This window comes from Parasteatoda tepidariorum, chromosome 1 (genome assembly GCF_982258835.1).
Source record: "Parasteatoda tepidariorum strain Cologne lab strain chromosome 1, Ptep-v5.0, whole genome shotgun sequence".
In the NCBI taxonomy this organism is placed as follows: Eukaryota; Metazoa; Arthropoda; class Arachnida; order Araneae; family Theridiidae; genus Parasteatoda; species Parasteatoda tepidariorum.
Genome location: NC_141755.1, coordinates 118154126 through 118178088, shown reverse-complemented (window position 1 = coordinate 118178088; position 23963 = coordinate 118154126). Strand labels below are relative to the sequence as shown.

The 23963-nt window shown below is 27.8% G+C and overlaps 1 protein-coding gene across 4 annotated transcripts; it reads right to left on the bottom strand.

Annotated features, from left to right (window-relative positions):
• Positions 1-493: 493 nt before the first annotated feature.
• LOC147816779 (serine/threonine-protein kinase mig-15-like) lies at positions 494-20537 on the bottom strand. Of its 4 annotated transcripts, none has more exons than XR_015429113.1 (7): positions 20354-20537; positions 19306-19510; positions 16651-16869; positions 15187-15398; positions 13514-13577; positions 9063-9141; positions 494-841 (listed from the first exon to the last, which is right to left on the bottom strand). XR_015429113.1 is itself a non-coding variant. In XM_087151172.1 (5 exons), the coding sequence occupies exons 2-4, from the start codon at positions 15361-15363 to the stop codon at positions 9098-9100; spliced, it is 285 nt and encodes a 94-aa protein (XP_087007298.1). In that variant the 5' UTR covers positions 15364-15398; positions 16574-16793; the 3' UTR covers positions 6649-6699; positions 9063-9097. The 4 variants fall into 4 exon arrangements, 2 of the variants coding, with proteins under 2 accessions (XP_087007300.1, XP_087007298.1); XR_015429111.1 differs by having other exon boundaries at positions 16691-16869; positions 20354-20535; XM_087151172.1 differs by lacking the exons at positions 494-841; positions 19306-19510; positions 20354-20537 and adding an exon at positions 6649-6699 and having other exon boundaries at positions 16574-16793.
• Positions 20538-23963: the final 3426 nt, after the last annotated feature.

Here is a 23963-nt window from a genome sequence, read left to right as displayed (position 1 = left end):
AAAATCGAAGTGCAATTCTTGCGGCATACGACAAAAACATGGTTTCATCGAAAACACTGCGTGGAGCTGAAAGAGAAAACGTAGAAGATGCTTTGTTAAGATGGTTCGAAATCTTGTTCAAAATGTAAAAATCTTGCATTCTTTGCACATTGTAGATAAGAAAATTGATGAACTCAATTTAAAATCAAATTGTGTTCAATCAAAAATCACAAATTTTTTTCATAAAAAGTGAAAATAAAACTAATATTTAGCGACGTAATTACTTTTTCCATCAATTTTTGCTTTATTATCTGTTAATTAGTTAATAATTTTTTAAACAACTTATGCAAAATTGCAAAGCCAATTTTCAATCATTCAACTGTCTTATGCAAAAAATATTCTTCAAAAAATTTGGATATAGTGAACCATCGGTTATAGTGGACACATTACTGAGTCCGCAGACGGTTCACTATAGCGAGGTTCGACTGTATTTTCTAATAAAAAGAATTCCAAAACTTTACAGTAATTTATTTCATGCAGTTCTCTTCCCTTCAATTGCAATTTTTTGTTTATGTGCAACTATATATCAGAACAATAAACTGATGAATCTGCTTTATTGAAAGATTTTATAAAATTGTCAGCAACCACACAAACACACAGCAGGGATGAATCACACAGAGATATGCCTTTCTTCAAACTTCTGCACAACAACAAGAGGACTTTCAGCTCCGGCAGATTTGAAGAGAATCTAACAGCATATACACATCAGTTGTTTTGTTTTCTGTCAGGATTGAACTTACGGGCCCTCGTATTCTACCAGAATGTCATTTTCCATTTGCATTATCCAGCAGCCCAGACGAAGCTAAAATTATAAGAGAGAAAAAGTTAAACTTTACATTGAAAACACTAAATTTAAAACTATTAGCATTGAATATTTCTTTAAGACTTAAATCATTTAAAAAATTTTAATAGGTAGATTTCTGTAACAATACCTAAACCAAAAAATCTCAGTATCACTGCGCAAGAGTCGAAAAATATTTCATTTATAACCACTCTCAAGTAATAATTTTATTCTTTCCTAATTATTTTTTATTAAAAAGAAATTATAGTTCAAAATCCTTAAGCCTTTCTGAATCACTGGAGTTTAAAAGATAATTCCTTCTAGAAATGTTGTTCTTTCTTTCATTTTTTGAAAGAACACCATAATTTAATAAAGAACAGGAAAGGAAAAAAAAAACATTTTATATCTTATTGAAACCTGACTGTGAGTGGGGATTTTGTTACTAATTCAGATATTTGGAGCATAGGAAATCTGTGAAATTGGGGAAGGGGGATTCCGTTTTAAAAAATATGATTTTTTGGCCACCTAAATCTATGAACTTTCCATGATTTTTTTCTTTTAAATAGTTAAAATCATGACATTTCATGACTAATTTTGTTCAATATTGAAATGCCAGACTTTCCTTTATGTAAATTGACAGAGAGCTAGTCTAGAATGACCGGACACAAGATATCAGGGCAGTACTATGAAAAGTTTTAACTGAGTACAAATACTTTAGGATCTCAGCTCAAGTTATCCATAACCAAAATTGTTCACAGTCAATCATTTGAAATAAATAAAATAAAATAAAAATGAATATTTTCATGTACAAGGATGGCTATTGTACAAGTGAGATATCTTTGTTTCGATTCAAGATGAAAGTTATTTTAATTAATTAATATTATTTAATAACGTAATTATGGCTCATTCTTAATGATACAATTCATGGATTCAGTTGGCTGGAGTTCTCATTAAAATATCTTAAAATACATTAAAAATAGTTTGCAAATTCAAATATATATATATGGATCACACTCTAGAACAATGGTTTCCAAATGATGTTAGGGGTTCCGTGAAAGAGTTCTGACAGTTGAGACTTTTTGAACAGTTTTTGAAATCCGTAATTATATTTAAAGTAATATGCCAAAAAATGGGAAATGAAAATTTTTAAAAAAATATATAATTTTTCTAACAACAATTTTATAAAAGTATGAAAAAAAACATGCATTTATAAGAATTTGCAATAGTATTTAACATTGCGCTTTTCAAATCAAAATAAAATAACAGAATTTTTTTTAATAAAGAAATATGTTTCCCTAATAACTATTTTCAACACTTAAAAACAGTTTTTAATAGCAATATAAAAACAAATCTTCAATTAGACAAGATTCATCTCTAAGACAGTGTATATTCAACTGTTAAACATACGAGTAAAACCTAAATTAAGATTATTAAATATAAAACGATGAAAAAAATGTATTTCTCTTTTTAAATATTAAAAGTTCAAAATAAAAAAAAAGTTTTTTACCATAATTATTACCGGACTATTTAATCATTTAAGGCTTCATAGCCAAAAAAAAAAAAAAAAAAAAAAAATTGGGAACGGCTTTTCTGGAATTGTGCTATTTAATGTCCTGTTAACAGAAGACACAGAAGGAAGTATTTTCATCTAATTTCTGTTTGTATTTATTCGTCATTTGCATGCACTTTACAGAGCTACATGCTACCTTCCTTTAATCAGGATAAATATAAATACTAAAAGGTCTTTCATGCTCTATCCATTCTTTAAATAAAAATTGATCATGAAGGAAAAAAAAAAACTATGATTACCACAAATATTAAAAATTTTAAGTCTTTTCCTTATGTTTCACTGCATTTTAAAAATATTTTTGCACTGAATTTGACTTCCTAGCCTTTTCAACAGTTTCATGGCCACTAGTAACTCATAACACTTATTCTCAGTAGCGATTTAGAATGAAAAAAGAATATTTGTATGGAAATATTTAGCAATCCTGCTTAGGTATATTGAATAAAGTAAGTTGAACTATTTTTATTGCTGCCATTACCATCCTGACCCTTTATGAGTTGATTTTAACATTATTGAAAATTTTTGTTCTTGATTAGTTTATATTAGATAAGTCTTTGTACACAATATATAAAAGTTTTTACAACAGTAACAATATTTTGTTTCCTGCAGAACAGCAATCAAGATGGATAAGAAATATTATAAATTTCACGGTAACTGCTGCATAATATACTAAATATTTTACATATAGAGAATTTTAGGGATTTTTATTGTCATCAAAATACAAAAACTTTATAACCATAATGTCTATAAATGGTCTGCAATATTTTTTCTTTATGATTGGCATTAAATGAATTTGAAATTTTTTTATGTTAACTCAAAATTTTAAATAGTAGTAGACAAGTAAATAATTATTGATAGTTAAAAGATTTAATTTAAAAAGGGAGTTCTGAAAAAAATAAACAAATTTTTAGAGCAAAGAAAAAGAAAAGCCTTAAACTGATTCCTGCGAGGTCCATTTCATTATGTATTAGTAATACTTTTTAAAATATTCAACCCAGCAATAAATTGAGTAAAATCTCTATTTTAATGGGCGATTTTTTGAAAACTCAATTATAGATCTAAAATGTACAAAAATCAGGAGAAAGGCCAGAAGAAAATGGCAAAATCCAGTAGTCTGCTGATAGATCCAGTAAAGTTGGCAGCTATGCTGCAGGGTAAAATAAAAAAAAATGTCCATACATCTTAAACTATACTATTACCATTCATCTTAAAACTTGTAAACATATGAAAATACATCTTAAGCGCATACATCTTAAAATATGTATAAGAATTGTAAAGACAGCTTGAGATTCCTAATGACAGAAATGAAAATAGAATAATACAATGTAATTTTTATTTATTTTACAATCTTAATTTAAATTTAGTACATTGAATTGTATACACAATTTTAGATGCTAAAATTTTGGCCGTTTTTTGTGTAATAATTTTGAATTTTAATATTTTATTTAATGTTAAATGGAAATTCATTAAAAATGTACTTAAGTATTTTTAATACCTTTGCATTTTGTATCATTTCATTTTTTAAAATCGCTACAATAATTTGTAACCATCAGGGATAAGTAATTTTTTGTATTCATCTTAAATAGTCATTGACCACAGGGGTAATTGTGAGCCCAAGTCAAAATTCCGGAAAATTTCTCGAGTTAAAAAAAAAAGAAAGTTTATTTCGAAACATTAGAAAAAAATTTAAACAAGGTGTTTTTGTACTTAGTTTACTAAAGTTATACTTAATTTAGTTCACATAAAATATATTTAAAATTTTACACATACCTATGATGACTTAGAGAAGTAATTGAAATTTACAAATATGTCTTTCTTTCTTGAGTTTATGATTATAATAACTATTTACTGATAAAAAATGAATATTAATCTTGAATATAAGCTTATAAAGTAGCTCTCCTTACAAACAAATAAAGTAAACTGTGTTTTTAAGTTCCACCTTTGAAAATTTGATTTCCAAAAACTTTTGTGATCAATGACTTTTTGAAACATCCGAACCTTCGTTCTCCTGAAACTTCCAAATCACGGTTAGAGAAATATCCGGAAATCCGGATTTTTTCCGGAGCACAATCAGCCCTGATTAAGTTTTAGGGTATTTTTAAAAGACTCTGTCGTCAAATGAAATAAAGCTCTTTTTTTTCTGAACAACAAGCTATTTTTATAACTGCTGTGAGTTTGCAACAACTGTTAAGACATCCTAGTTCCCAGTGAATTTCATAAAAAATTCCCTGACTTTTCCAGGTATACTAGGTAAATTTCAATGGAAATTTATCTCATATTTTATTTATACCATGCGATTTTTTATCAGAAAACTTAGTTTTTTTTTATTTTTTATTTTTGCTACATCAAAAATTAGATTTTGTGATCAAAAACATTGAATGAGAATGGAAACATAGAAAAGTTTCACTTAAAAGTAGAATTTTATAAAATAATTGTAATAGGCCCATGGGAGTCCCGGTCATGTTTGACCTATCTTTAGCCAATATTATTATCCATGCTAGTTCTGAAAACGATGTAAAACATCAATAAGAAGTAAAGACACATTTTTGTGAAAACGGTTTTATATTTTAATATTTGAACAATGCTACATTATCTGGGCTAAGAATAAGTCTTTGATTTAAATAATTTTCATTCATAAAAATCTCACTAAGTTTTAAAAAAGCTGAATAACTTTTAAAATATTCAAATTTTTCTCTCATTCTAAGTCAGGATAACTCACTAGAGCAAGATAGTGTTGTGAGGCCACAATGGGCATCACATATTTCATAACTTTTAAAATTTCTTTAATTTCTTAAACTTGTTTTTTTTTACTCATTCTTAATCAAATTATAATTAAATTAAATCAATTAGTTAATTTTTATAATGGCGAATATAAAATATTTTACTCTTTTCTCATTGATCAATGTAACGACTAACTTTTTATTTCAATACTAATGTAGATTCATTAATTCACCGTTGCGCCTAATCAATTTTTTTTTATTATTTAGTTGTGGGCCAAGTTTGCTAAATATTCAGTTATGCCCAAAAATATTCTTTCTTTTCTATTAATAAAATTTTTCATTTATACAGGAATTAAAACAAAAAGTTGAATTAGAGTTATGCATGAGAGTAGTTTTCTTATAATGTCATGTTTAATTAAGTCCTATTTCAAGTAAAAACAGGCCATACTAACAATCAATAACATAATTTTTAAGAACAAAAATCTGCAATTAATTATTATTTTAAAGGTTTATTTATTGTAAATAAATTCCTTCAAATATTTAGCTTTAACTCAGTTAAAGATGCCAATTTTTTTTAAAAATGCTTCAAAATCTTCATAATATATGTGTATGTTTTATCATTCCATAATGCTAAATGCAAAAACTATTAGTAAAAGAGATGTCATGTTGTGTTCATTTAACTAACTTTTATGTAAATGACCATACTTAATATGAATAGTAAAAAAATAAAAAATTCATCCAGTAAGGATCTCATTAATGATAAAAAAAGACTACAGATGCTCAATTGACTTGATCTGTAAACTTTTCAACTAAATTTAGTTGAAGCTCTGAGGAGCTGCGTATTTTAAGCATAATCTAATAAAAAGCAATTTTTTAAACTTTACACTCAGAAACTGTAGCTACTACTCTTGTTTGGTAGTTTAGAACATTGTAAAAGCATAATCTAAATAAAAAGCAAGCATATCTTTGATTATAATAGCTTCATTCCTTTTTCGTCTGTATTATCATGGAAAAATATTTCCTTCAATTGATTAAGAATTCATTTAATCCTCCTCTTAATAAATCATTAATATGTTTTTCTTAATAACTTTGGCATTTGTGCAGAAATCAAATTATTTAAATAGATTATTTGTTTACAATTGCCTAAAACATTAACATAAAACTCAAGAACAGTTCAAGTTTTATTACAATGTTTTCACCTTTATAAAATAGCCATTAACTTCCCACTGCTAAAACTGTTCTGCAGATAATACAATACAATTGAAAGAATATTTTTAAAATAGCTTTCAAGATTGAAATTTGGAAATATAATTATACAGGATAATATGTAACTGTTCCTATCATAACTGAATAAAATGTTACATTTAAATCCATTATTCTTTTAATTTACAATAATAATATGTATTGTAAATAAACGAATAAATATTATGTTATACATTTCAAACTTGATAGTTATTTCAAACAGAATAGATAAATGAAGGTAAAATCAAAAAGAAAAAAATATTTCTTACCTACAGATGTTGGCATCTCTCCCCACTGAAGAACAACATTTTTATTAACTTTCCCACAAGAATTTACACAAACTCCTTCATCTAGAAATAAAAATAAACAATTTATTTTAACTCATAATAAATAATTTCAGTACCTAAACAGAACTATTCAAAAAATAGGATGGAAAAAATTCTACTAAAAATCATTATCTTAAAAGTTATTTCAAAATACAGTAAAAGATAAGAGAAAGAAAAATGCATAGCAAATTTTAAAAAAAAATGGAGATGCCTTAAGTTTTAAAAGATAAGTATGTTGAGTTCTTTAAATATAACAAAAACGTTAAAGTGAGAACAAGCACTGATCTCATGACAATTACTAAATATAGTTAATACCACTTTAAAATATAATTATTTAAAAAAATTTGTCAAACATTAAAAACTATCAACACCTTCTTGAACGTTCTGAGTAAATTTTCCATTCCAACTGTTATGCTGCAAACAATTTTTTAAACATCTTAAAACATTTAAGAATCAAACTAATTTATGTAATACTTTGCATTTGCATGTTTTTATTGCTAGAAAGCAAAGAAGATGTTTAATTATAAACTACTAACATTTTTAAGGATGTTTGAAAAAGAAAGCTTTTTTTCTGTTCGACTCTTAACAAAGTTGTAATTCTTAAATAGAAATAAAGAGAAGGATCTTGAGAAATCTTAATTTTCGTGATCAACAGTCAGGTTGTATTTTTCTAGCAAAGAAAATAAAGCTCGAAATGGATATTTAAAAAAAAATGGACAAAATATTTCAAGGAAGATAGGCATTTAAACAACTTAATGTGAGTGTCGAAGAAAACAAGCATTTAATTCAGATTTTTATACTACTGTTATAATTATTTTTCAAAAGAATTACCTAGAACTAAAATAATTTCATAATGCATAAATCTCTGCATATGTAATTATAATTATAAGTAGTTCTTCAACAGACTTTTACAAATTCTGAAAATAGTTAAGTAATTTTCTGAACCTCAGACTTTTAGCTTCGAGAAATTAAAAGGTTTTCGAAGAATATATTTGTTTTTATTTTTTAACTCATCATCTGAGATCAACTGCAAAGTTACAATTGCAACTTTTCAAACGATCCTAGTCAACTTAACCTAGCAGTCCAAAATCTTAATCCATAAGGATTATTCCTAGTGCAGTGATAGGACATGTGCCTATAATACAAAAATATGATGGAAACTTAAAGCATTAGCATAGAAGCAAAAGAATCATTGTGCTGAGACAATTCTTATAAATATACACTTTAAGCTTTATTTACTTTTTTAAACACCCATTTGTAAAACTTTTAACACTTATTTTGAGCTATATCCAATTTTGTAAAACATATAGATCAAACTATGTTCATTTTCTTATATATGTTTTTTAGCTGTATCCAAAACAAACAGCTCAACAACAATTTAATCTTTTTATCAGTTTTATCAATTTATTATCTTTTAACAATTTTATCAGTTCATTTAATTTTTTATGAAATTTATTATTTTAATTAAATATTTAAGAAAGAGTATGTTAATAATCATCTTTTAATAAAAATTGACCTTTTTTAAAAAATAGTCTGAACATAAAAATTGTCACTTTATAAACAAGAATAAGTACATTTACATATATTTTTAAGAAGTATATTTGTATAAGTACATTTAATGTTAATATTAATGGCTCAATATGTATATATATATATATAACATTGCTAAAAAAAAATAAAATCTTTCATAATTCATCACAAACAACTTATTCTATACAGGTTGTCTGAAATACAACAAATGTGGCATGCATACAGAATTTAATGGTGGGATCTTTCCCAAGTTTTCCTAAAGGAATGCAGTGCCTTGCATTTCTTCAGCTTCAGTTGAAACTGTGCTGACAGCAGGTTCAATACATTCAAAGGAATGAAACTGCAAATCTCAAAAAGTTCTGATTTTATAATAATGAAGATTCCACAGAACAATTTAATGTAAACTGAAATATTTGAAAGAAATACTAAATTTTTATATGTGTGATGTAAAATGCACAGATTAAACTCAAACACATATTAAATATTCAGTTACTTTTTAGTATCTGCTCGACATAGCACATTTTGTCGCATTGTGTGAAAAATTATTAAAATTAAGAAAACTATCATTTTTAACCAAATTAACATACACAAATATTATAGAAAACAGAAAGTCTTCTTAATAATGGAGAACTAGTTGTTTGGGTACATTTTTAAACTGATAATGCAACATATGATTAGCAATAATTACAATAAAACTATAATCAGTAATTTTAAATCTCTAACAATAAATTACAGTTTATATAGTTAGAAAATACTTTTTAATTTGATAAATTCTTAAAATGAGCAGAAATAACTGGAATCAAATGTAAAACAATTTATGTTCAGTTATAAATTTTAAGCATTGAAATTATACTCACTATCATAACAAAGAAGGAGTTGCAAGCCTTTGGAATTAGGAAGAGTGACTATAGTGTGAGGTGTAATGGAGTCCTGAGACTAAAAGAAATATAAACATGAATATTAAAAACTTTTGAAATGTTTTGGACAATGATTAAAATAAACTAAACAAAGGAGCAGATATATATATATATAAAAGGGTACTTAAAAAAAAGAAATACTGACATAAAATTACGAAACAACTAATTATATCTATAAAAAATGATACACATAAAAAAAAAAGATTCTGCATAATCTAGCAGAAAAAATATTGTGTAAAAAAAGGCCCATCGGCAAAAAATAAATAATATAAAATAATAATACAATACAAATGTGTAAGATGCAGCAAGTATAAAGAAAATTAAATAATAATAATTAAAAAAATACTTGCATAAATGCCTTTCTAATTTAGGCCCCAATAAATGTTTCAATGATACTAACAATTCTTTTTAATTGTCACACATATTTAAAAAACCAAAATTAGTTAATTTTAATATATATTTCATGTGAAAAATCACATGTATTCCAAATTAGTTTCAATTTCCTGATAAAAAAAGTTTTTTGTTACCACTGCAGCAGAATGCTTTAAAATTTAGTGTTTAATGTTAGTATTTTAAGTCTTTTAAAGACAATTAAAAAAAATTATGAATGCAATTTTTTATTATAAAACAGATTTTAATTATATTTTACAAAGTTTGACATAACCTTAAATAACCCAAGAATACAGGGATTAAACATAGGAACTTCATATATTAAAACCAGAATTTTAAAAAGTATATATAACTGACATTCATTATTCTCTATGTATACATGCACACTAGCAAACATTTCAGATTATTTAACATAATTGCAATGAAATACAAATCATGAAAACATTTAATCAGGGAGCTACTTCAATTCCAAACTTCCTTATGATTTTTGTGTATTGTTTATTACAACATTAACTGCTTATCATATCATACTTATTTATTAACCTTTTCAAGAGGGATCGACATGCCACAACATGCAGACTTCTCTCCATCATATCCTGGACAGTCTTGGTCTGGACTAAGGGGACATTCTGAATAAACCACTTTTGGTGGTCGACTTCCTCCGGGTCATGAATTTCATGGACATTGTTTAGCCCTGCTAACTTTGGGGATATGGAAGAGAGGAAGAAGGGAGAGGGATCGACAAGACATCTAGGTCTGTTGGTGTATCTTTCTGCGACTGGGGGAGGAAATTGTAAGAGGTAGCCTCTGTTCGTAAAAAAATGGTGACGGGAATGAAAGAATACTCCCACTGTTTTTCTTAAACACCGTTCACTACTTTTTTGACTATCGTATTTAGGGATAGTACAAGGACCACCAGAGAGGAACTCTTGTGCTTTTGTATAACTTTAAAAGTGCAGAAAACCTTTTTCAGTGGTTTTATTAGATTCAGCATAAAAATTGAACAAATAGCATTTCATATACCGTTTTCTATAATAAATTATCAGCATATCCTATGTTATTATAACTTATGCACCTTCAAGCATTCATTAGCACCATGTAACACTTTGTCAATCTTTTTGTTTTGAACTTTATCAATGCAGAATCTCAATAAATAATATTTCAATGTCTATAGGTACATTTATGTTAAAAAAAATTAATGAATGGAAAAAATAATAGAAACAGCTTTTTCTTTTTTGCTGTTATATCAATCCCTCATTCACAACAATTTCTGCAAAAGCAAAATTTAAAGAATCAAGTCTTAGTTTACAATAACATACAAATGTTTTAATAGCTATAATTATCAGTACCTATAATAATAACTATTTAATACATTACAATTAATATTTGTAATTTTAGTACGTTTATTAAGCATTTCACGTTTAATTTCTATCAAAAAAATTTTACAAGCTGTTTTTTTAACCTATCTATATTAAAACAAATTTTAAACAATTTGTCACTGTTCTACTATAAGTCTAAGTAAAAATAGAAGAAATTTAAATCATTTCTGATGCACTAAAAGACATGTAATTTAACTACGAATATAACTATTTGAATGTATTTTTTATCTTTAGAATTGTTAAATCTTTTCAACTTATGAAAATACGTCACTTCAATCAATGATAAATAGTTTTTACCACTTTATTTGCCGGTTTTATGTTTTCACTATTAATGATAATAACAATAAAAACAAGAGGGGGAAACGAAGATAATTCTACTATAATTCCTGGCTAATTTGATTGATCTGCTCTTCTCAGTAAGAATGATCGTTACTATTGAAAATTATTTAATCAAATAAATTCCCTTAATCTTATTTACAATATTATATTAAATAAATTGTGTAATACATAAAAAAACTATTATTACAATAACTTGGTTAATCATTGACAAAAATTAATACAACATTTTTAATTTAATTTAATTTTCTAAATAGCATATATCGTAATTTAAATCACTAACTCTAAAATAAAAAATGCTTTAGCCAGTTTCTAAATTTATTTATAACATATCACTCAGAACTTTATTCCTCTAATCTCTTAGTTCGTATCACATATGTGCTTTGGTTTCCAAAGAATTTTCTTTTAAAATAGTTCCCCAACAAGTAATACACAAATATTTCAATTATTGTGCTTCAGTTGCAAATAATTCATATAAAATATTCATATTCAAAACATCATGTCATTTTCCTTCTGTACCAAATTTCATAAAAGAATGCATCTTACTGAAACTATGTAGAAACTATAATAGAAATTATATATTTTTTTAAATTCAGGTAATAGATTTATGAAATTTTAATGTTCTCAAAAATTCAGTTCGATCTTATGAAGATAAACCAACGAGATATTATTAGACGTCATAAAAACTAACTTAAAATTAAACTGTATCTTGCATAATGAGAGGGGAGGAACATGAAAATTGTCACAAAAGAAAAAAGATTAGGAAGAAAAAATACTATTTATGATTTCATTACAAAAAAAGCATAAAAAATACAGTATTATAAATTACAATTTCAAAATCCGCAATCTTTGAAATCCTTATTTAGCCAAAATCATGAATGAAGTTACAGCTAAAAACTGTAAATATATACATGAATTTTTCCTACAAAATAAATCACGATCACTCTGTTTCTGGGGTAAATAATAATCACCTAAGTTTTATTTTTAAAAAATTATTTTTTTTTTAAATTTGAGACATGGACAAGAATGCTTGTACACTTTACTAAAGTATAACTACATTTGCTTATTAATAATTTTTTGTTTAATCTAACAAAATAAGTATCTTTTAAACTGCTTTCTGTATTTTCTATTTCAAAGATGGGTTTCAAAATGTGCACATTTCTGCAAAGATCCCCCTCCTTCTCCATATATTATAGTACAATTATTATTATATGTTTCACACATAAATAAATCTGAAATCAAATATATATTAACTTACATATTTATAATGGGGATATAACAAAAAGCTTTTTTTACTACAAAAAACTAGTTTTACAGACGCTTTTATTATGACAAGGCAATTAGGAGGGTTTATACTAGACTTTAATCTTCACTTTTCTTGAAAATACAGTATTTGGAAAACTGAAATGTTAAGCATTAAAATTTTCTTTCAAAAATTACGATAAATTTTCAGTTTTTCTATTCTGCTTTTGTGTATAATCTTTGTTTTTTATATGTGTTTTTATAATAGCGCTGCATTCTTTAAAAAGTTTCAGATAGACATTACCTCTTTTAATGTTTTATGCATAATTTTTTTTGCAGAAAATATTATTTTTAACATTAAAGTTTTGTTTTAAGAATTAAGAGAATATTCTTTTTTATTCACCTTTGCAACTTTAGCTTTTTTTTTCAATAGCAGTTAGTTTTTTTTTATTTTTATCTTAAATATTTCTAATTATTTTAGTATCTAATTATCTTCACTAACTTAAACATTTCTATTAAAACTTTTTCCCCTTTACCCCATATCAATTATACAGCTAAGTTTCGATTATTTTTCAATAATGACTAAACTTATTCCAATATAAAAAATATTTATTCATGTTTTTTAATTAAAAAAAAAGTGTTGCTATTCGGTCAATTTTCTTTGGCCAAATATTTGGCTATTTCACTATTCGATACATTTCTAATTCATAATAGAGATTTAAGACTTAACAAGATTAAACAAGGTTTGACTTTATGTACATAAAACTTGAGAATAGAAGAAAATAGAGCTACAAGTATGCTACGAAGCATAGTAAATAACAGTTTTCTTCCTTCTTTTTTTCAAAATTTGTGATAAGTTAATTCATACTAAGAAGCAGTGCATAGCTGAATAAAATTTTGATACAGTGTTAACTTTAACGTGTGCCAAATAAATATTTATCTAGTATTTCTTTTGAATTATAAGCATAAACACTACACATAAATTTATGGACATAAATACAAAATTTAGATAACATAACACTTATGCATTAAATTCTTGTTTACCTATTTTAAAATGGATAGCACATTGAAGATCTCCTACATTTATCCAACCACTTCTTTTTTCAATCTAAAATATGATCACAGTTTTGTTAAGTAAATTGTTTTCATCAACTATAAAAAAAAGAATGGGCAAAAAATTAACTTCTTAAAATATTAACTTAAATAAAAAAAACTCATTTTAGTAATTTTTTTTTTTTTTGGCTTTAATGCTATTGTAATGAACTTGGGGCTTTTCATTAAGCATAACAATAACTTTTAAATAATTTACCACTAATATAGCAACCACTAGAAAAAATGGTCTAAAATACATTTTTTTTAGACCTAAATAGATCTAAATAATCAAAAATACAAATTTAGTATAGGTGTAAAATAAAAAATTATTAACTTAGTCCTAACTCTATACTATAGACAAACAGCATATAGTGAGCATTTATGCAAAATTTCAATAAGATAAGGCAAACAAATATTTAAAATATCACACTTACCAATAGAGAAAATAACAAAACATGTTTTTAGCTGCAGTAACTGCACTTATATTTAAAAAAGAATGAAACGGGGAAGAGAAGAGTAAAGGAATGTAAACAAAAATTGCTGATGAGTTAAGAAAAAGTATTGAATACAGTTATCATTCAATATCAGTTTAAATCACTGACTCATTAACCTTCACTATTGAGAAAATAGCTGCAGCAAAATTTAAAAAAATAAACTAAAAAATAAATTAAATTCCTAAAATATTTAATGAGATAAACACATTTAAAAAATATTCATCATTTATTAAATCAAACAAAAAAGTGGTGCTAAAATATCGAAAAAACGAGTAAAATAAAAACCAGTCTGTGCTCTTTTTTTATTTTATTTAGACACAATAAAAATAGTGGGTACATTTAATTAAATTTGTTAACTAGCTATATTCTCAAGATTTGAATGTCAAAGATAAATTTGACATCAATTCCAATTTAACTCTCAATGAAATAATAAAAGTTATAAAAACTTTTACAAGCCTTAAAAGAGCTGAATCTTTAAAATGCTGCTTATAAAATAACAAAATCTTTAAAAAAAAATTGAAGCTATTTTTTTAATAATATATGACATTTAAATTAAACAAAAATACAGAAATTAATTTAGCCACTGTAGTATTTGTAAAGTTTAATATTGAAACTCTTTTTTATTTATTTAAATGTAGAATACCAGTTAATAAAATTAGCCACTTAATACAATCAAACTTCCTAAGAACGAATGATGCTTTATTAAGTAACAGGCACGGCACTGTATATTATTAAAAGACAAGTCTTGCTGCAGCTCCCTAAAAGAAAATGGGTTTTTAAAACTTTTATAACTTCTTCTCTAACTAGGGCAAAAAAAAAAGTTTGGGAGAGATGAAAACGAATTTGTATTTAATATTGAAATCTGAAATTTAATGATTTACTCATAATAAGCTTAAAAGTATATTTGGTTACCGTTAATAATAAAAAATAAATGAAATCAAATAAAAATTAATTACATTGATTAAAATCAAAAGCTGAATCATAAAACATGCATTAAAAGCTATTTCAGTTTCCCTATAAGCTAATAAAAAATAATTCATTAATAACTAAAATATAACTGTAAGGAATATATAAAAAACAATCCTGAACTTGAATATGTGTTAAACTGATAATACACTAGCTAATACTCACTTCATCAGTTCTCAATATTTTGCTCCTCAGCCAAGAGAGGTAATATCCGCGTACTCTACATTTTTCGCCAGACACTGTGACAAGAATATTTTGGCCATCTAGGACTTCCATTTGCCGAAATTTTCTCCTCGATATTAACTGATACCCCTTACCTTGACCACTACGATCAAGAAGCATGAGTCCATTCTCTGTACCAATCAGTAGATTTACTCCTAAGTAACAACAGTTTATATTAAAAAAACAATAAAATAAATTTTAGCTACAAAATTAAGTTCAAAACGAAATTAATACAAAAAATGATAATTCCAACCAACAGTGTGATAAAATATTGCTATCAGCAATGTAAAAATTCCACCTAATGCTTAAGTCACAGTTAGTAGCACAAACAAATAAATAAGTAAATTACACAATGCAATGAGTTTAAACCAGCTTTTAATCTATTTTAATAAATGTTAACCTGCTTTAATTCCAATTAATATCAGCAAATTACTAATTAATTTTTTTCTACAAAATAATTTATAATTTTATTATGCCATATTGAAAATTTAATGTCCTTGTTCGTTACCCACGAGAAAACTTAGAAGGATACACAATAAAACATTTAAACATCGTGTTGCAATAATAATGAGTGATAATTTATTAATAAATTAATAACGTAAGGTTTACTGTTTACTTTTCACACTAAAAATAAACACCATCAAAGACTTTAGAATTATTAAAAAAAATATTTCACTATTGAATGCTGGACTTTCAAACAAATGGCATGTTTTTATAGTTTTTTATTTATTTATTTTGATTTCTTTTGCGAGCAGCAGAAACGATCATCGCCTGGTAAATTACCTTGAAAAGGCAAGATCCGCTGCTTGAAGTGAAATTATTTAGTTGTAAGTGAACTCATTTATTTAAGAAGGTTGAAATAACAATCATATTTTAAAATAAAACAATTTAATTTGATAACTATTAATGAAAATAATAATGAAATTATTAACGAAGTTAAACTCATAAAATCTATATGAAAAATATCAATGGTTAAAAGCCTAGTTTTTAAAATATACAAAACAATGCCATCCAAAAATTTTTAAAACAATTATAGTCTTTTTCTTTGTAAAAAAGCCAGCAGTTAAAATATGCAAGTACATACAAACTTAAGTCAATATAAAGGGCTATAATGTATTCAGTCTTGTTCTAAATGTATCACGGTTTTTTTAAAAAAACTCACACCTAATTTTATCACTAATCTAGCACTAAAACTAAATCAGGTAATTTGGATATAAACTTTTGATGTTTGAGAAAAAGGATTTTGTTTTCAAAAGGAAATGAACACATTATGAGGAGTAAAATAAGAACTAATAAGTAACAGAATTTAGGTTTCAGGAATAATATTTACATAATTTACTTTGCTAAATAATCGTGTATCAAAAAAGAGACGGAGAAAATATTTTTAAAAAAGTGCTCGATTCTCACTCCATAAGGCAGCACATAGAATATCAGAGTTGAATCGTACTTTCTTATTTCTGGAGTGTCATCAGATGACTCGTGCAATGTTGGTGTAACATTGACACTAACATGGCTCTCTCTCCTTGGAGATGGAAAGGGACCAGTACCATCACCAAACCCAAATGTGAGAAAAGAGCGCTGTTTGTGTTGTAGTTGAGGAGGGGCCTTTCCAACAGCTTGCCTATACTGTTACATAAAAGAATAAAGTTATTCAATTAGAAAAATTAAACTAAGAGGTAAACAGACAATAAAGCAATATAAAAAGCAAGCATCAAGAAACTATAAATATTAATTTATGCTGTATTATTTAAAATTAGCACAAAAACAAAGCCAATACTTATTTTAAAAAAAGTGGTGATTTTATTTTAACATTTAGTGCAATTGCAATAGCATATAAAAATTTTTTTAACACTTACTTCCTGATATATCTGCAATGAAAATTAAGATACTTTTATTATACTGATTTCTTTAGAATATTTAAAGCGAAAGTCAAATTTATACATAAGTAATATTACTTTTCATTTCAGTTAAAATAAAAACTAAATATTTTCAGCAAAAGTTATGTAATGAATGTATATGTAGTTACATATGTTATAGTGAATGCTAAAAACTTGGTAATTTCTCTTTCCAATAACCTAACTAATTACTATTAAAAAAGATAACCATACACAAAAATTTTAATGAGACTTAAAACTGGAATATTATATTATGTTGTTCCATTTAAAATATGTTATTTATAAATTCTAAAAACAAACAAAAAAAATTATCATAATTCCTACTTAAAAAGCATAACTCTCTCAAATAGAAACACATAAAATTTAAGCGAATATTTTATTTAAAAAAAAATCACATATTAATAGCACATTTGGGTATATTTTCTGATAATTAACTTTAAAAATCATTAATGTTTCAGTCACCAGAATATCTTACTTAAAATACATATTGAATGAACTAGCTATACAAGTCACAATAGGAAAAAAGGAATTTCTTAATTCTAACTAAGCCGACCAGTCTGTGTAGGGGGCAGGGAACTGTTCTTGCATCAGAAAGGTTCTGGGTTCGAATCCCGGGCAAGGCATGGATGTTTCTTTCCCTCTATCTGTGTTCTATGTCCTTTCTCCTTTGTGTGTGAATGTGACCCGCCCTATAAACGGGTTGTGGTAGTGTGACGTGGGCGACGCTGTTCCACCGCCGTGGCTTCGCCACAGGAGCCCACTGGGTAACGAAAAGAGAATTAGCAGTTCTGGCACTTTCTGTGGCCAATGGACAATAGCTCCAAGTGCCCGCCATTAAAAAAAGAAAAAAAAAATTCTAACTAATATTTTGCAGGGGTGACATTAAAGAAATGGGGAAACAGAAGGAAAAAAAAATATTATGCTTTAAAAACAAATAAGAATATTTTAAGTGCAATAAATGTATCAAGTAACAAATCAACTAGATGTTTGCAGGGGTCTGTCCAGACATTTTGTGAAAGGTCCGTTTTTGTAAAATTGTGAAAAAATTAATCGTAATTTGTGAATAAAAAATAAACGTTAAATCACATTCTTTCAACCAGGGTCCTGCTTTTGTGAATTTGTGCAAATAGGGTCCTGTTACTGCAAAAATTCTTTACAATGAGTTTTTAAATTGTAAATGGATACAAGATTATGCTCAACACTGTAAAATAATAATAAAAACAAATTAAATTTTCAAAAATAAACAGCTATTGCTGCTACTAAATTAGAAATGCAACACACAAATATTTGGTATTTAGTCTATACTTAGTTCCTTTGCATTTGTCTTTCCCCCCCCTCCCGCTTCCTGGGAAAGGTTCATTCGATTAGCAAAACAATAATGAAGATAAACAAATCTGTGAAGGGTCCACTTTTAAGTTAAAATATTTTGTTAAGGGTTTGTTAATGGACCCAAATTTCTTCTAAATAGACCTTAATTTTTGAAACCAATGCCATACAGTATGCTTATTCACAGCACTATCCCCTGACACTTGACATATTCGGAGTTTTCATGCAGCTAGTGATAAGCAGTGTATGGTGTACCTGCTTTTATAACAACTAATATTCCTACTCTGAACCGACAGGATTTTTGTCCACTTTACACACTAATTTACTTTTCACTCAATAGCAAAGCAAAGACAGCAAGAACTTTATTAGTTACCATATATATATTATATTAAATATTAACTCATGCATGCATTTTAAAGTTTAAAATATATACACACTTAAATATAGTAATATAGTTAAAAATTATGTTTAAATTGAGATTATAGTTCAAAATCAACTCTTACTTTAATTTAAAAAATCTGTGTTAAAATATAAATTTTAGTCAGTAATTTTATAAAAAGAGTTTTCAGAAGAACTTTTGTTTATTATACTATGGTCAATACTTAAAGTTTATTTATATACACTGGTTATTTTAGATAATAGTGCATAATTATGTTATACCAATACATAAAAGCAATTCTTAAGGTTTTTGATAGCTTTCATTGTGATGGTTTCACACACAGTAATCTTAAAAAAGCTAAAAGTGCAAAAAAAAAAAAAAAAAAAAAAACAACTCGTTCACAATAATTAAGTCTTACTACAATTCTAGTAACACAACAGTTATAAAAATCACAAGTAATACCTCATCTGATATTGTTGAGTCTTGAAGCCTATGCTGTGGTGAAGACTGATGATCAGATGTGTTCGAAGCATGCTGCTGCAAGAGGTCAGGTACAACACCCATAGAACGTGCTAGCGGTCATCCCTATATTACCAGGAGAGCTTTGAGTCCAGGACCTGGATCACAGCCACCGCTTGATGAACTCCGATCCGTTGGCTCCCTATCACTGCAAATAACAAAAGAGCTTTAGTTTTCAGAACTAAACACAATTAAAAAGGGGAGAGAAAATTTAAAATCTCTGGAATTTAAAGTATAGCAAATATGCTTCTAGTCAGCTACACGTTTATGCAGATTTTATTGCTATTACAAGAGTAATACTGTTTTACTACAGTGTGTTCCATAATACAAGCAGGAAATAATTTTGATTGAAAACACAAGTTTTAAATCAAAAATTGTGATTTTAAAAAAAACCAACCTAGAATTGCATGTGTGATAGCGCATCTGAAATTTTAATAGTCTAAACACTGGCAAATTGTTTTTCTGTATCTCTTTAAGTGTTTAAAAAAAAGCCAGGGGGGTGCAAGTGCACCCCGCTGCCGGCGCCCTTGAAGTATGACGTTTTAAATTAAAACGGCTACTCGAAATAATAATATATTAAATTTAATAATAAATTGAAAACGCTTAAAACTAATTTCGTTGGATTTAATTGACGTGTTTGCATAATTGCATAAACAAGCAATTAAATTCATTGGGGTAATAATAATTCATCTTCAACAATTCATCTACAAGGAACATCGAGCAGAACAGGCACAAGGGCTTTCACACCAGTTACGATTCATTCAAAAGGCACATTCAACAGAACAAACAGCAGAACTTCCACACAAATTAACATTAACAGGGCAATTACAATTCAGTTAAATTTATTCATTCACAAGGCACATTCAACAGATCAAGCAAAAGAGGCAGCCAAATAATATGCAAATATGTAACTAAGTCAACTCATGTGAAGAATTTAGTGTCAAAAACAATATTATTTATATAAAAATTACAATAAATGTCATCAACATGCCTAAATACTCGAGCATGTGAACTTTCATTAGTTAACCAGAAATACAAGTAGCCGTGAATTTAAAAAAGACTGTGCACCCTGAAATAGGTAGGGGATACTATTAAAAAATATGCATTTCTATTTTAATTGAATTCTTTAATTTAAAAATCCAAACTAATAGCAAATTTAAATGGTAAAAACAAAGTATTGGTTTAAAACCAATTTCCAAAGATTGTGCGAAAATATTTTTACGCTTTTAGCTTACTTGTTTTCTATGACGTTTTTAGTTTTCCTTGGAATTCAAATTTTATAAGGGGTAAAATAAAAGCGCGCAGCAAACTATTAAGTAAACATCTTGAAAGGGAGCAGAAATAAGAATAAATCGCTTTATTCCATTCTAAGCGAAGAGGTAGCTTGTCGAATCCCACTTTTACCCTGGATTTTACTCCAAATATTCCTATTTCCTGGTATATATAAGTCCCACAATGAACGGATCGTAAAGACACGGTTCCCAGCAGATAACCGAAATCAAGCATCACTGGTTGCGGTCAGTGTGCGGGTGGGTGACCACTTGGATCAGTCTGCGTAGGGACCGAGGGTGTGCGGTATTGGTCCTCTCGTTAAACTGTTCCACCGTGAAGTGCTCGACTTTGGGTGCAGGTCATCGGGCTACCGAAGCGGGGGGGGGGGGCATGCCCTCTGCAGAGGATCGAAATTGTGATGGTATGTCTTCGGGTCATCCTCGGGGATGTTTCCCAGAAAGTCGCCAATAGTCGCCCATTGTGCGACGTAAAATGAACTACAACAACAACCTGGTATATATTTTTTATTATACAGTGAACACGAAAACCCTGGATATTATTATGTGGCGTCCTTCTCTGTTAAAAGGGATACTACCGTAATGTGATCTGACACGCCAACTACAATTGCAGTGGCACCAAATTGATTTTCAACAGGAAAATTTCAAAAAAATAAAAAAAAACATGTAGATGTTTTCCCGGAATTGGCTGCAAGATTTAAATTTCGAGTAGGTTTATTTCTGGGACATTTCTTTTGGTTTCTCGCTGCCCTCTGCCCGAAAGCTGCCAAGAATTGGCAATTATTCGGCTACAGATCACTGTACAGAAATCTATCCCTGCCTAAATTGCAGTGGAGTTGATAGTTCAAATGTTCGAATATAACTCCAATTTTCCTAAACAACTCGTAAACAATTTTGACTGAAATAAAATTTTCGCCGATTCCCAGAAAAATATTAGTTGCTAAGATATCACCTTTGATTATCGTCTTTGAAACGTTATCAGTATTCAATTGATAATAAAAATTGCTAATCTAATACTAAAAACCACTTTTTTAGTTATCTGCTCTAAGTATTCTGGAATTATCTGCTTTAGTTATCTGCTCTAAGAATTCATAATTATCTCTCATCTATAATCCTTGTAAATTCCCTTTATAAGCTTCACTTGAACAGTCGATCCAATTTAGGGTTAATCCAAATTAGGGATTTTGGACATAATCTAGAAAACAAGGAAACTTCCTGGATCAGGTTTTGAGAGAAATGTGCTTCGTAGAGAACTCTTTGGTGCAGCTATCCCACATTTGCGTAACATTGGAGTGGAAAACCACGAAAACCTATCTCGGTTAGTCTGACGGCAATGGGACTTTAACCCATGATCCATCTACCACTGAGGATATTTTACTGAGGATATCAGTACTGTGGTCGGTGAGAGCCGGGTGCGGAATTCGTATCGACCAGCCATTGTATCCTACCAGGTTTACCTGATCGGGAGGCGAGCTCTCTATCCCCTGACCCACCACTGCTCAATACTATCATTTTTATTTTATGATCGTCGTTGAACAGCCGACCTAATTCTGGGTTTCGATTACCAATGTTCAATTCTTTATCCTTGTAATTTTGATCACAATCCAGAAGACAAGAGAGCTCCTGGATCAGTACCCCCAGAGGTATTGATTTGTTATGGGAACATGGAGGACTTTGTGACCTGACAGATTTATTGTCCATCAGTCACTATTTACTACCCTACGAACTAGGCCATCCTAGTCCTCTCTTGTAATTTTATTTTATATCCGATTTTGGGTCCTCTCTTGTAGTTAAAATTGGAGATTCAAGGTCACAATTACTTCCTTCGTCGTTATGGTAAAAATGCGACTGGCAACAATTCCACTATTTTTATTCAAGCCGCAATTAAGGAGTATCTATAACTCATAACTGTATATTATTATAATTACGGGGGTAGGGGAAAGTAAGACATGCGGATACTGTGGTGACACAGTGTACAATCACCGCATTTCTGCGTTATGTGGCTCGGGCAGAATATCGAAAATACGATATTTCATTTATGAAAAACATTGTTATTGATTAATACGTTTGCTATCATAGAGTTATCACTTTCACGAGGTATTTAAGATAATCTACGCAAAACCACACGAAGAAATTAAAAATTCTTAAAGCTCTCTGCCCTTATTGTTTAGGTACAGAAGTAAAGAGTGATAAATGCAGGCTTACGTAAGTTATTGAAGGAATAAAGTATATCCCCGTCACTGGTAATTTTAAACATAACTATTCTTGTTCGCCCAAGCCGCATTTTAATTCCAAATTATAATACTAAAATATTATATATATATATATATATATATATATATATATATATATATATATATATATATATATATATATATATATATATATATATATATATATATATATATATATATATATATATATATATATATATATATATATATATATATATATATGTATGTATATATATATACGTATATGCTTATGTGAGTGCCCAGATAGCACAGACTGTCAGAGTGACGTCACAATAAAGTCAAAAACTGTTACAGTAGTCAAAGTCACACTAAATAACCGCTTTATACTACTCCTAATAGGTCTTAATGTGACTTTGGTGTTACTTTATTTTGCGACATCTCATAAGAGACCTCAGTGGCTACTTAATTACTGACACTTTGCAGTCACAACCATACATAACTAGGACTAAAGTCAATGAGAAACGTTGTCGCAAATTTGTTACCTTTAAAGTCACATGGGATCCCTTTCACATCGTTGTGTTACTAAAGTCACATTGATACTTTTATGTGATTTGTCTCACAAATTATTAAACTCACTATAAGGTTGTATGTAAAATCTTAATTATCAAGTGATACTATACAGCTTTATTGTTTTTATGTGACTAAAGCCGATTTGCATTTGTTTATGTTCGTGTATCAATTGGTTAATGTTGTAATACGTTAAAAAATAAATATAAATAGGAAGTTTATAGAAAATCTCCTGAATAAAAACCCATTACATGTATGTTTAAATACAAAAATATTGCCTATAAACTCGTGGAAAATATGTAATTATTAAAAAACTACAGTGCGTATATTTATTATAATATACTTATAATATATTTATTATAGTATACTTATACTACATAATTTCGTATATTTATTATAATTTACTTATATAATACCTGATGTAATAAATATTCTATATTTATCTAATATATCGTCTAATTTATCCAATCGTTCAATTTGCGCTATATATCGCCTAATTTAACCAATGGATACACTGACGTAAACAAGTGCAAACGGGTTTTAGTCCCGT